General features: G+C 40.2%; 1 protein-coding gene across 3 annotated transcripts in view; it reads right to left on the reverse strand.

Annotated features, from left to right (window-relative positions):
• dnah10 (dynein axonemal heavy chain 10) overlaps positions 1-14,336 on the reverse strand; it is a 31,254-nt gene extending 16,918 nt beyond the window's left edge. The window contains exons 1-31 of one of the 3 annotated variants that reach the window (XM_082554604.1): positions 13,747-14,336; positions 12,031-12,110; positions 11,822-11,930; positions 11,302-11,417; positions 10,923-11,148; positions 10,553-10,698; positions 10,115-10,345; positions 9,749-9,939; positions 9,408-9,606; positions 9,081-9,275; positions 8,795-8,965; positions 8,305-8,481; positions 8,017-8,184; positions 7,732-7,898; positions 7,490-7,641; positions 7,229-7,384; positions 6,933-7,140; positions 6,653-6,809; positions 6,058-6,537; positions 5,799-5,957; positions 5,028-5,144; positions 4,819-4,921; positions 4,530-4,708; positions 4,206-4,417; positions 3,771-3,931; positions 3,427-3,656; positions 3,222-3,344; positions 2,902-3,135; positions 2,566-2,789; positions 318-587; positions 33-216 (exon numbers count right to left, since the gene is read on the reverse strand). In XM_082554604.1, coding sequence (XP_082410730.1) covers positions 33-216; positions 318-587; positions 2,566-2,789; positions 2,902-3,135; positions 3,222-3,344; positions 3,427-3,656; positions 3,771-3,931; positions 4,206-4,417; positions 4,530-4,708; positions 4,819-4,921; positions 5,028-5,144; positions 5,799-5,957; positions 6,058-6,537; positions 6,653-6,809; positions 6,933-7,140; positions 7,229-7,384; positions 7,490-7,641; positions 7,732-7,898; positions 8,017-8,184; positions 8,305-8,481; positions 8,795-8,965; positions 9,081-9,275; positions 9,408-9,606; positions 9,749-9,939; positions 10,115-10,345; positions 10,553-10,698; positions 10,923-11,148; positions 11,302-11,417; positions 11,822-11,930; positions 12,031-12,110; positions 13,747-13,975 — 5,754 coding nt within the window. In that variant the 5' untranslated portion in view covers positions 13,976-14,336. Of the gene's footprint in view, positions 1-32; positions 217-317; positions 588-2,565; positions 2,790-2,901; positions 3,136-3,221; positions 3,345-3,426; positions 3,657-3,770; positions 3,932-4,205; positions 4,418-4,529; positions 4,709-4,818; positions 4,922-5,027; positions 5,145-5,798; positions 5,958-6,057; positions 6,538-6,652; positions 6,810-6,932; positions 7,141-7,228; positions 7,394-7,489; positions 7,642-7,731; positions 7,899-8,016; positions 8,185-8,304; positions 8,482-8,794; positions 8,966-9,080; positions 9,276-9,407; positions 9,607-9,748; positions 9,940-10,114; positions 10,346-10,552; positions 10,699-10,922; positions 11,149-11,301; positions 11,418-11,821; positions 11,931-12,030; positions 12,111-13,746 lie in introns of all 3 variants that reach the window. The other 2 variants (XM_082554603.1, XM_082554605.1) reach the window with 2 other exon arrangements.
• Between the last annotated feature and the right edge of the window lie 49 nt (positions 14,337-14,385).

Below are 14,385 nucleotides of genomic sequence, written 5' to 3' on the forward strand. Positions count from 1 at the left end.
TTAGGTATTAAAAATTTGCTTATATCCCAGACCTGTGTGAGAGTGAGGTAGATCCGGTCTGTCAGTGGGGTTATAACCAACCGCCCATTCAACCCCATGTATTCGTAGCCATAGGAGAAAGATGCACTGCACTGGCGCACAAATAAGTTGTCATCTTCCCGGACCCAGTAAAATCTCAGCTGGCTTTCCCATTCAAATTCTTGTGCATCCATTATGCTGGAAGGAAACTGAACTTTAAATGTCGTTCTTTTATTATTTTCACTATTTAAAACACACTGCCACAAACAAATGTTCAAACCTGCAAAAGTCAAGTTTACCTTTTTAGCACAAAGCTGTCCACTATGTCTCTTGCGTGGACATCAATGATGAGCACAGTGTTGAGCTTTCGTCTGTCATTTTTCTTCAAAGGCTGAATAATGCGTGACACCAGCTCATCAATCTGTTTGTGCATTTTCTCAGCATAGTTCTTAAGTGCATGCTTCTTTCCTTTCTTCACATTTTTAAAGACATCCTCTAACTCCCAGGTCCACCAAACTTGGTTAGCAGCTAGTACAACCATGCCCTGGTACAGCAACATCCAATCCACCCTGTAAAACATTGCAATGACAGATTACCTGAGGGCCAGACTTGCACACGCAGACATTGGCAAAAACACTCAGGCACTTCTTTCGGTCACAAACGTGTCATCACTGTGCCTCTTAGCGAATATCAAAAACTTTTTTTCTCAAAGATATTTTTATTAAGTTTAACCAAACAGAACATTTGCACACATTTATAACAAACACAATAGAAAAGACAACATTGCAGAGCTTGTGAAGGGAAAAAAAGAAAGAAATCCAAAAAAGCATTGAATGCAAAGTGGTCTTCAATTCTAAGAATGAACAAAACTAGACTTGATTATTGTTGAGGTAACATAGTTAAGGTAAAGTGTGCAATTCTATGCTCCACAACTTTCCCAAAAATTAACCCCATCCTCAAGCCGGATTACATAAAAAGAGAAATATATGTAGAATAAATAATATAGAATAAGAATAGAATTATATGTATATATTCTATATAATTATATACATATAAATAAATGACGATCCACATACATAAATAAATTATATATTTAAAGAGAGAGAGAGAGAGAAAAAGAGAATCCCTTCCTTGTTGAAACTTAAAGAGTAGCGATGGAACTTTGCTAAATATTTCCACACCAGGTGGAACGATTAGCTGTTATTGCTAATTGAATAAGAGCGTTCATTTTAACAGAGTTTTAGCTGAGGGGGGACCACTGTGTCAGAAACTGTTTTGTATTATTTAGTGAAGTAAGAAAATTTGTACTTCCTTGTAACAGTTTTGCCCAGATATGTGAATTGGTTTTCTGCTATTTTAAATGGGAAGTTTGAGTATCCTGGCCCAGACTCTCCTCCATTTACCCAGAAGAGTTCACTTTTATGTAAGTTCCAAATGTGTCCTGGCCAAACTGAATGATAATTGACAACATAGAAGGTATAGATCCACTAGGAAGACCAGGAGATCTTTATGCACAACTCCTCTCCTCCAAATCTCTGAGGCATCTGCATAGCTTCAGAGTGTGATAGCCAATGGTTCTATAGCAAAATCAAAGAGTAGTAGTGGGCTTAAGGACACCCTTGCCAAGGTTCATTGTTGGAGGTTGGTGGGCTGTAACCGTTGGAAGTTCAAAAGGACTGAGGCTTTAGGGAAGAAATATAGCAATTTTATCCAATAAATAAATTTAGGTCCAAAGTAGAATTTTTGTAACAATAGATACTCCCACTACACACAGTCAAATGCCTTCTCCGCATGTAAGGAGGGGACATACCCACAGGTCTCAGTGGAGGGAAAATACAGCATTTCTTTAATTTGGTTGGGTAATTCAAGTTGCTCTGTATTGGCCTTTTCATGTTTGCTGAATAAGAAATTATTTGCTATCTCAGAAACGTCTTTCATGTATCCCAAATAATCAGGTTAGAAGATTCATTTGTAGTATTCGTTTGAAACACAAAAGATTGTTGTTGTTTTTTCGCTGAATTTTATAAAATTATGATCCTACACCACTATGCTCTGGTAGTCACAGGGGCGGACCGATGAAAGCCACTGATTATCAATAATAAAATAATCAATCCTAAAATAGGTATGGTGGACCTGTGAGAAAACTGAGTTTGGACTGAGACAGTGCCAGGTGTCAAAGACACCACAATTAGACAGACAGGACTGAACAAACGATGGAGATTTACTTAAAGTTATGGGGTTGGGGAGCCAACAGTTAAGATCCCCACCCTGTATTAGAGAGTATGAGCTCGGATCAGGCAATAAAGAGAAAATGCACTCAATATTATCCACATTGGGGGCATATACATTGGCCAGTATCACCTTGGTATTGTAGAGTTTGCTCAAGACAAAGACATGCCAACCATCAGAAATGACCTTGTGTGTTTCGAAACAAACATTTTGATTGATGAAGACTAAAAAACCCCTGGCTAGTACGAAAATATTCAAAAAAATAAAAAATAACAACACAAGCGGTTTCTTTCTCTGGTGCATGTTATTTACACATACCTACTCCGGTCTTCACAGTAGTGGAAGATCGCTTCCTTTGTGATGAGCCTGTTAGTCTTCCTCATCTCCAGTAGCACCCCCATCATCCACTCCTCCACCCTGCCCTCCACTGCGACAGGCTGTCTTAGTTCCATCACCTCACCCTCAGCAGACACCATGGCTCCAACTACTGTCTCTCCATTGCTATCCACGTCAAATCTCAGAGATGCTATGTTGTCATACATCTTGTGAGACAAAAGAAAAAACACACATTGGAAACAATGAGCCTCCCTATCTATACTTTGAAAAATTAAGGTCTTGTCTACCACTCCACCATCGCTTGTACTTGCCAAATACCTTGATCATATGTTCCTGGACACAGGTATGGTCACTACTCCCCAGAATGCTGAGCAGTTCATCATCAGAGATGAAGAAGAAGCGAGGAAATGCATGTCGCTTTGAGTCCAGGTAATCATTAAGACTCTTCTGGCATCTCTCTAAACCGTCACTCAGGGCCTGCAGGTCTGTTAGCCGGTTGGGAACCAGGCAACAGCGCTTAATGTTTGGATTCCTCACTGTGTCATTCATTATCTACACAAACAAAGAGAGATGTAATTTTGACAAGTCTAGAAGAAAGTACTTTAATTTTTTAAGACCAATATTATAGCAACACTTACGTCTTTAAACCTTTTGTCAATGTTATCAAATTTCTTTGCTTCCTCAGGTAACTGCAAGCGAATGTCTCCTCCTATAAATATGCTCTCCAAGTACATCCATTTTCTCTGCACGAGCAACCAGACCTGTGAAAGATGTATTTTTTTTCCTATAAGTATTTTGTGGATCAGCCTAAGGGTGAAGGAAAATTTGGCCAGTCTTACTCACCTCAATAGTCTCAGAAATAACAGACAGATTTTTTTCCCACTGCTGTATGGTACCAAGGAAGGGTCCAACAAAGCGGCTGCCAGCCATGCTCTGTAAGTTCATGACATCATTGTCCACATTCAGTGAGATCTCATCCACCGCACCCAGAATGGAGCCACGTTCCTGAGTGCCTTTGAAATAGGGCTGAACATTGAACTTCATGTTTTCCCAGGTCTCTACCACTCCTTTTACTCCCTGGAACCAGATACAGATAACATGTTTTAGAAGTAACTGTCATTTCCCTGATGAACTGATAGAACTGGCAGATTATTCCATTTTGAGAATGTTTTTAAAAAAGAGAGAACCTGCCTTCTCAATACCAAGCTCTTTTACAGCCGAGGTGACGATGTCGCCTATGACATCTGCATATTTGTGCAACTCCATAGCAAACATGTTCTCCAGTGTGAAGCTTTCAGGGTTGATCTCAAAGCTGGTGCCAGTCCTTTCCATCAGTTCCTTCCAGTGCCTTGAATATAAAGACATTTTTATTCTCAGTTTTTTTGTTTTATCTGGACATAGATAATTTGAACACGTGAATTCAAAAGTTTACATCTAAATAAGTAGAGTATTTAATACTCTACTTATTGTCAATATTATGCGTATTGCAGAACAATCCGCTAGGAGCAATAAATTTAAACCTAAGTGACAATAAAACAAATCCAGCTACGTTATTAACTGTAAATTTTGGGGGGGTATTATATTCATTCTGGTTTCTCACTAGTATCAATCTTGAGACAGACCTGTCTCTGAGGGCCTCATTCTTCAGGTCCAGTAAAAGAGGCAGAGACTCTCTGAACTCCTTCATGCGTCCGTCTAGGAAAAAGGCCACAGGCATGGCCCGCACTTCTTTGGGCAGCAGCCTTAAGCGTTTGATGAAACCCTCAATGCCCTGTTGTAGCAGCTGGATGTCTAAATCTATCCACAAGGTCTGAGACCACTGTGTCTTTGCATCCTGCAAGATGACAGGACAAGCATATATATATATATATATATAAAAATTTAAAAAAAAATTAATGATCACATTTATGTGTATTATGCACTGGTGTTTTACAAGCATATCCCACCTGCTGAGCTTTATATATATCATATATCTGTCTCAAGCCATTCATGTCATTCTTTATGCTCAGAACTTCTGGGAAAGTGGTGACTGACAAGTCCAGCAGCTTTTCAGCATTAGTTATTTCCTGTTGACCTGCTACAATCTTTGCAAGATCTGCCTCGTATTTTCCCATAATGGCCAGTCCTGCAAAAATAAAAGTGACACGGGCTTTTTGCTCCACTACATTTCAACATTTACCATGCACTACTATTCTCTACTCAGCAACAGCAGCATTCATCTAAGTGCCCAAGTACCTTTCTCCAAATCATCTCCTACAGCTCCAGGACCATGCATGTTGAAGCTTTCGGCAAACACAGACAACTCCTGTTTGAACTCTTCGATATTCTCCTTTGTGATCTTTGGGTGTGTGGATGGGAGACAAGTGTGGCAATCATAAATGTAAGACAAGAACATTTCTGTTTATTTTTAGGTTTAAGAACATTGTATGGGATTGATATCTTACCACAGTAAATGATTTCTTGATGTCTTTCAGACTTCGGTCTACTTGTCTGGCTTCTATGAAAAGGTCACTCCACATCTGGCCAATGCAGGCCACCAGCTCCCATTCATCCTCACCTGCCTAAAGCACATAAGACATAAACTTTTTAAAATGGGAAACAAGATCACTTTTGAGGTTTTATACAAGAGCACTCAGAGCCTCCCCCCAAAGGGCAAGGGCTATACAAAGAAATGTTGATGTTTTATTTTCTTTTTATTACTCCATGCTGATGTTAGTATCGGTAATATAGAAATCCCCAATAATGTCACCGGCATTGCTTTCATAGATCATTTGTGCTGATATCAATATTAATATGGAAAACTAGTGTAGTATTTTTTGTTTTGTTTTTTCATTGTGAATTCATATAATGTTATATTGAAATAAATGTTTTTTTAGTTTAAAGAACTATATGATCCGAACTCAAATAAACTTTTTCCTAATTTGCAGAACCCTGACCTTTAACCCATAACCTTGAAGCATTACATACTAAAATTGAACATTTTCCTATTTCCACCCATGTGATTGGAACAGAAATGACTGAAGTCTTTGGCTTCTATAAGTTATAAAACTTGAGATTTTAAAATATATCCCTGCAGTGTGTGATTTTGTAAAATATTATGGCATCATTGTGACATTCTAGGGAGTCATACTGAAAAAATTAAAAGTGAGTTGCACAGACTGCTAACAGACAGACAAACTGATCACACACTCTCTCTCTGTAAAAAGACACAGTACCTCCACTTTATACATGGCCAGTGTTCTGTATTGTTCCTGGATATCTGTGATTCTCATCTCCACTTCTAATGACATGTTCTTGATGGCTGAGATGGTGCCAAGGACAGACTTCAGGTCGTCAAAAGTGTCAGGACTCTGTTTCAGCTTCTTAGACAGTTGCTTTTGTACAAAATAATCACAAAAAAGATAAATCACATAAAAGCCAAAGAATATTTAGGATAAAGACTGTAAACACAAACTGTGTATTATGATTAACTACCATGAATTCATCTCTCAAGTTAAAGATGTCCTCTTTAGCAGGCTTGTTGAGTAAGCTACCAAGTGAACTGATCCAGGCTTCAGCAATTTCGCTCACAGTGTGGGCCAGAAGCTCCAGGTTTAGGCATACGCTGTGCTCATTCTTAAACTGAGGCTCGAGCATCACTTCCTGCTTGATACGAGCAAGGGACTGCAGCTTATAATCATACATGACAAAGGACGGCTTCCTTGCAGCAAACTTTTCATTGACAATGGTTCTGTTCTTTTCCCAAAGAACCCGATAGCGCTTCCAGTGGTAAAGGTACTGATCGATGGAGAAAAGCAGACGCTGGATGTTCTGAGATACAGTTACACAGCTCTCCTTGATCTGAGGAAGCTGGGACACGTCACTGTAGAAATTAAATGTCACCAGCTTATCTTCAGCACCCACATGTTGTGGAGGGCACTTAATGCAGGTCCCATGCATCCAACGCACAAATTGCTTGAACACAAAAATAAATCCAAAGTTAAGATATATTATTAGTGGTAAATTGAAAATCATTTATTTTTTTAATGCAGCGACAAAAAGACTAAACAAAACACTGTGATGAGCCCACCTTGGTGCTAACTACACAGTCTGTGATACACTGCACGAGCAGGCGGTAGATCTCGTTGCTTTGGGGCTGCAACACAATCTTAGGTGCAGACAGGATGGCGGTGATTTGAAAAAGAGCTTTATCTCCCATCAGCGCTATATTAAAGGCCTGAATGTTTCTGAATATGAAAACAAACATGACAGATGTTGCAATGGTTAAGACTAACAGCATTCTACTTGTTAGAAATGTGGTGATTATTACCACTCACAATCTATGCAGGCTCAAAACCATTACTCATTACCTCTGCACCATCTTTGTAAGAGTGTCCAGTATTCTGTGTTCCCAGTGTTGGTAATAATCTACCATACATTTGGCTCTGCCAGTGCTGGTTTCCACACTCAGCTGTTCTATTCTAGTTATAAGGACTCCAATGTCAGCATACTTCTTGGCAAGCATCGTCACAGTTTTGACTCGCTCTCGCTCAATGTGTTCACAGAACCCCTTAATAGCTTAGGAAAAAATATGAAACTATTAAAATAATGTATGCACAAATTCTTTATTTCCAGTAAACTAATAGTATACTTCTAATACATCTACCTGGTAAGTCGTTTGAGGCATCTGGTGATGGAAATTTCAGTAAGTTGGCCATCATCATGGACTGCAACTTAGAATCAATAGCCTTCTCATGTTCATGAATCTGATTGACGATAAACTCAAACTTAGTTACAGTCTGAAGGCTTTGGTTGATGAAATCTGGGATGCCTAAAACCAAACATTAGCAGATTTCAGTTTTATACAAAAGTAATTTCATCTGACAGCAAGCATAAACAGAGATGTCAGCCTTTGTATGAATAGTACCCAAGGAATTCCAGTTGAGTCTTTTGAATCCCAAACTGATGCCTTTTCTGACTACTTTTATATGTGGAGCCAGCATGACGACATGTGCTTCATTCAAACTGTCCAATGCAGAGTGATAGCGGTTGATAAGCTTGCTCAGATCACTGACATACCTAAGATGAAGGACGAAACAGTTCAAGAGAGAAAGGAGATCAAGTACTGGTTTTTGAGTTTTCTAGTCAGTTACGGGTGAGTCTCATCACCTGATGAATTTGTTTTCCTGAAGTGCAACATTTTGAGCTAGATCAGGCACAGTGTAGCCCAGGGCTTCAAGACTGTAAGCCTCAGAAATTATTTCTTTGATCTCCGGAGCAAAGTTCACAATGTATCGCAAACCCTTTGGTGTGCAACTTTCAGGTGGCGGGACGTCCTTAAAGTGAGAAAAATGCAGGGAATTTTAGAGAGTCTTAACACACAATATAAGAGAACCTTCACAAACACACAATATAAGATACAACAGTTATGAGGAAATAGCAAAAGACACATACTAGTTCTGTTTGAGTTGAGTTTTTACTGGTAACCATGGCCAAAATGGGTTTTTTCATTAGCAAAGGCAAATTATGTTCTGTCTCCGCCATCCAGCTTTCATATTTTGCTGCCTCATAGTCCTTCAGCTGTTCTGCCACTTCTACATACTTCTCTCTGGCCTGAGCAAACTACAGCAGAAAGAAAAGAAAAAGAAAGAAAGAAAATCACAGAAAGTTGTTTTAAAAAGCATTTTAGTGTATAAACAGTTTAACATTAATGGTGACATAAAGCGTTTTGAAATAACTCACCACTTTGTTCTTTTCACAGTCCAACATCTCCGGCACTTTCAAGAAGGGGAGGATGGCATATTTGATGCGATGGAATAGAAATCGTGCCCATCTGATTGCCCCAGCCACAGGAGGCTCATTCTTATTTAACGGTGGTTTGTCTTTCATTGTCTCAAAAATTTCCCATGTCCTGTCCACCTACAACCACACCAACAAAATGACGTGTCACTCACATAAATTACAAAACTTTAGTATTTACCTTTATGAAACGTTTACGTCGAGATTTTATAAGGATAAGTTAGCCAAAGCTTGACAGATCAAAGGTATAAAGAATAAATGTCATTTGTTAGTAGATTTTAGTTAGCTGTAGCATTATTTTATACACACATGCTCACCAACTTAAGTCACATTGTCTTGGGTGGACTGTTCCTCAGCTGAAGCTTCAAAATGATTTTAACAGTAACTTTAATGTTAAATAGATGCCAGCATGTTTTATTCAATAGCATATTACCTCCTTGCAGTACTGCTCCAAGATATCGTCAAGCTTTTTCATCAGATGGTTACTGATGACCTCTCTGGTGCGAATGTGTTTAAACTTCAGCAGCATGTCAAAGGCATCAGTTGAAGAGTGCAGTGTCTTAAAAGACTCATCAATAAAGTGCATCGCTTCTGCCTCAATAGCCTAAACAGACACACGCATTCAGCTTGAAATATTGCACAGTTATATTTGTCCAAGCTGTTTAATTACTTTGTGCATTTAGAACAACCAAACAGCTTCTGCAATATCTGAAACCCACCTGAACTGCCGTGTTGAAGTCTTGCATGATCATTTTCCAGCTGCTCATCTTAGAGATGTTGAAAGGACTAAAAACGGCCTCCTCAAGGGGCACAACCAGATTTTCCACTGTGCGGTGCACTTCATCAATGTGTTTTGTGTCACCTGTCACACTCAATAGCTCTGGGCCAAAGATATTGTAAAACTCCTCCAAAATCTACCCAACACAAACACATGAGAAATAAAAATCTGAAGTTTATTTTACACATTCAAATCTTCAGATATTGTGTGAGAGGTCAGTATTTATGAATTATATATGTATTTTATACATATAAATATTCACACCAACCTGCAAAACATTGTACAGATCCTGGCAGACAGAAGCCATGTAATCAGTCTTCTCAAACAGTTTCTTACGGTCAAACTCCCAACGTGAAGCCTTGCTCAATTGCTCAATTTCAGCACGCCTCTCAAAGTAGGATGTCTTCCACTGACTTAAAACCTGCTTAGCTTCGTAGACCTTGGATTTGGCAACTCCCCTGTTGTTTCTGTTTAAGGCACAACACACTATTATACTGACACAAGAAAACATCACATTTGAATAAATGATTCTGTTTGACTACTGAACAATAAATTTGGTTTTACTATAAATTAAAAAGTCTCAGAATATGTAAATGGGTCCACATATACTTGAACAGCGTGTGGACATCTATGGCTTGAGTCACACGTTCACACAGCTGCCAGGCAATTCGCTCCATTAAGGGGACCATACAATCGTTCGTGTTATAGTGGTAGGAGATCATCCATACAATTTGCAGGCTCTCCATTAAAGGAGGGATGGTCTCCAAGATCACACCAAAATTTGCTCCAGTAGCCAGATTCTGAAACAGACAATGGTAGCTTTGATAAAAGTGAAGGAGAAGTTAACACAACAGATCCACAATCATTCTTTTGATTCCTTTTCCTTTTGTCCTTGCAAAAAATTTATAGATTCATGGAACCTTTTAGTTTCATGTAACTACCTTTTTTTTTTATAGTCAGCAATAATGTTCTTACCATGAAATGCCTTTCTAGTGTCTTGAGGAAGCGTAAATTCTCATCTGACTCCAAACGGTATTTAGTAAGTTCAGCAATCGCTCCCTCCAGTGTAAGAACAATGCCTGCACCTGCTTTGGTCATCACCTCCACGATCTTCCCTACTGCAGCATGATTAAGCTGTTCACTCAGAGCATTAAGGACAGACGCACGTTCCTGCCAAAGTGCTATCTCAGCCAAAGGACCAGGCGCCTGGAGGAAAATGGAGAGTGAATGATTGAGTCTAGCGACTGCATGTCACCAGGTGCAGTTGAGACATTCTTTAACTGAAAGTTTTCCTTTTAGGTCGATGGGTATTTCTTAAATTCTTGACAATATTGCATAAATTTAGCAGAAAAATTATTTCTCCTGCTTTAGTTCCTGGACTGAATCTCAGAACACGAAATTACAATTACAAACCTGTGGTTTTTTGTTTTTCTGCTCCTCAATAACAATGGTTATTTGCGTTTGCCAGTTCATCAAGCACTGCTCCAAGCTTTCTACCATCTCTGGATTCGAAGGCAGGTCTTCCAACTCCAGCTCAGGAATGTGCAGTAAAATCCCATCTGTGACATGTAGAATGCTTTTAGACTGAATCACTTTTTGTGAATGGGCATAAAAAATAACTAATGTCCTGTAGACATTTATCAGTACTAGTCGATACTCTTGCTTGGAAACTGAGAGAAGAAAAAGCATTTGCTTGCAAATCTATATACTCTAATAAAAATTAAAAATCATGGTGAGTTGCCTTTAACAATAGCAAGCCCTTGGTTCAAGTAATTAAACGAACCTTCAAGCTGAAGGTGTTGGAGAGTCGTGTTCAGCAGTCCCAAATGTTTATGCGTTATGTTGAGCAACTCATCACGAATAATAAATTGCCCACTTGGCTTCACTAAACTCTTTGTTTCATTTGCTTCACTCTTCCCATTCATCTTCTCCTGATGAGAAACTTCCTCACTTTGATCACCTGCTCCAGCTACTGCCATTTGGTTGGCAGTAAGCATGGGTATATAGACCTGAGAGGAGATGCAGTCAAATATTCATTAGAAAATCTGATGTTTTTCCATATACAATAATAAGATTAAAAGCTAGTATGCTGCTGTGACATCAACTTTCAGTCCTACTAACAAAAGTTGCTCCTGATCAGTTGTATTTCTTATTTTTCTTACATGGGCAAGTTTGCTTTGCAGCACCTGAAGAGGGTTTCCACAATGCATGCCGATGTCAAACAGCGAGGGCATCATGATATTGACCTCATTCATGTCCAGTGGTTCAACAATAGTCTCTGTTTTATAATACAACAACACAGTATCTTGTTTATTGCTTTTTTATATGGAACATTAGAAGTGACAAGATTAGAAATAAGTACATCAGAAGGATAAATAAAGTTAGAGAAGCAAAACTCAGATGGTTTGGACATGTGCAGAAGAATGAATTTGAAGAGTGAATAGTGGATTTAATCTGAAAAGGATGTCAAATATGGAGCTGACAGGAAGAGGGAAAAGAGCAAAAACACAGGGAGGATTTGTGGATGGAGTGAAGGAGGATGTGCAGAGGGTTGGTGTGACAGAGGAAGATGCTAGGGATAGGGGGAAATGGAGCCAGGTGATCCAGGGTGGTGACCCCTAAAGAGAGCAAATAAGAGGCTTGAACATGTTTAAGTATGACGATGAGGAACTGGCATCTCACCCTTTGTGTTCCTGAGAAAGTAGAAGACACAAGATTTCAAAAATCTCTGTGGGTACTGGTTGACAGCTACGTGAAGCTCAGTGTGATAGACCAGATTTATCTCAGTCCTCTGAAATCACCAAACCAGAAATATGTTAAACCTTAACTATCTTGAGCCTCTCAATCAATAATGCATTAATAATTATATCAGTTTTAAAGTTTGATCTCACATGACTTTCCCTATCATCATTTGTAATGAAGTCGGTGGTGTTCTCTGCCCCACCTGGCTCAGGATCTCCAGTTTTCTTTTCTGGTAATGTAAACATTATTGTTAGATGTTGTCTTGCGGTCCAAATGTCCACAGCGTTGTTAAATTACACTGAACAAAAATATAAATGCAACACTTTTGTTTTTGCTCCCATTCCCCATGGGATGGACGTAGAGACCTAAAATTCATTCCAGATACACAATATAACCATCCCTCCCAAACAGTGGTCACAAATCAGTCCAAATGTGTGGTAGTGGGCACATCTGCCATATTGAAATAATCCATCCCACCTCACAGGTGTGCCACATCAGGATACTGATCTGACATCATGAGTAGTGCACAGGTGTACCTCAGACTGCCCACAACAAAAGGCCACCCTGGAATGTGCAGTTTTGTCTCACAGCAAAATGCCACAGATGCCACAAGCAATGAGGGAGCGTGCAATTGGCATGCTGACAGCAGGAATGTCAACCAGATCTGTCGCCCGTGCATTGAATGTTCATTTCTCAACCCTAAGCCGTCTCCACAGGCGTTTCAGAGAATATGGCAGCACATCCAACCGGCCTCACCACCGCAGACCTCGTGTAACCACACCAGCCCAGGACCTCCACATCCAGCAGGTTCACCTCCAAGATCGTCTGAGACCAGCCACCCAGACAGCTGCTGGAACAATTGGTTTGCACAACCAAACAATTTCTGCACAAACTGTCAGAAACCGTCTCATGGACGCTCAACTGCATGCCCGTCGTCCTCATCGGGGTCTTGACCTGACTCCAGCTCGTCGCCGTAACAGACTTGTGTGGGCAAATGCTCACATTCGATGGCGTCTGGCACGTTGGAGAGGTGTGCGCTTCACGGATGAATCATGGTTCACATTGTTCAGGGCAGATGGCAGCTGAGAATGTCCCAGTTCTTGCATGGCCAGCATACTCACCGGACATGTCACCCATTGAGCATGTTCGGGATGTGCTTGACCGGCGTATACGACAGCGTGTACCAGTTCCCACGAATATCCAACAACCTCGCACAGCCATTGAAGTGGAGTGGACCAACATTCCACAGGCCACAATTGACAATCTGATAGACTCCATGCGAAGATGTGTTCCACTGCATGAGGCAAATGGTGGTCACACCAGATACTGACCGGTTCTGGGTCCCCAGACCCCCAATAGCGCAAAAAACTGCACATTCCAGGGTGGCCTTTTGTTGTGGGCAGTCTGAGGTACACCTGTGCACTACTCATGATGTCAGATCAGCATCCTGATGTGGCACACCTGTGAGGTGGGATGGATTATCTCAATATGGCAGATGTGCCCACTACCACACATTTGGACTGATTTGTGACCACTGTTTGGGAGGGATGGTTATATTGTGTATCTGGAATGAATTTTAGGTCTCTACGTCCATCCCATGGGGAATGGGAGCAGTAACAAAGGTGTTGCGTTTATATTTTTGTTGAGTGTACATAAGTAATAAACTTTCTGAGAGTATGCTGAAACATGGTAAAAGGTACCAGTAAAAACATCCTACATTAACCCAAAAGCAATACAGTAAAAGGATACGGGTTCATCGAAACTTTATTCACTTTTGCAAACTTGTATTAGCTTTCAGAGACACTGGGCTTTCTGACCTGCGGGTGACTGATAGCCCTAGTGAGGGCACAAGCACCAGGACTTACCGACGGGAACTTCTACTTCACGTTCTTCCTCTCTAACAGTTTTGAAAAACAGAAGACACGATGGAGAGTCTTCCTCGGAGACGAAGTTCAAATAACGGATAATTTTCTCTTCTTCTTCTCCATCTCTCCGACTGAGCAGTTCATCGAAACAGTCGGGACATTTCCTTAAATTAAACCCAGCAGACACCCGCTGTAGGATCCACTCCACTCGTAAATCGTCGTGCACCATATTTTTCCACAATATTTTATCCACCTATTTACCATTAGTTAACATCATCATGTCGGCAGCGATTTCGAGCTCTGAAACTCACCGTAAACGGTGTTTTGCGTTGCCTCGGCAACCAAACGTCTCGTGGCGTACATGGTGAGAGGCATTATTTCCCGGAGCTTTGACTGTAAGGGTCAATTTCAATTTCTGGTGTATATAGCAAAATAGTCAAAATGCACACAAATGACGACAATATTCCATCCGCCCGTTATTCCTTTGTGGTGAAAAAAAAAAAAAAAAAAGAGTAAAGACCCTAAAGGCTACCTATTGAACCACACCAACCACGGGTCCACGTCAGTGGTGTTAGTGCCACAATACCTTGGATCTGTAACTACATTACATAAAACTCATGGATGTGAAACATGACCTGA

The sequence above is a fragment of the Aulonocara stuartgranti genome (assembly GCF_965226115.1).
Source record: "Aulonocara stuartgranti genome assembly, chromosome: 12".
NCBI lineage: Eukaryota > Metazoa > Chordata > Actinopteri > Cichliformes > Cichlidae > Aulonocara > Aulonocara stuartgranti.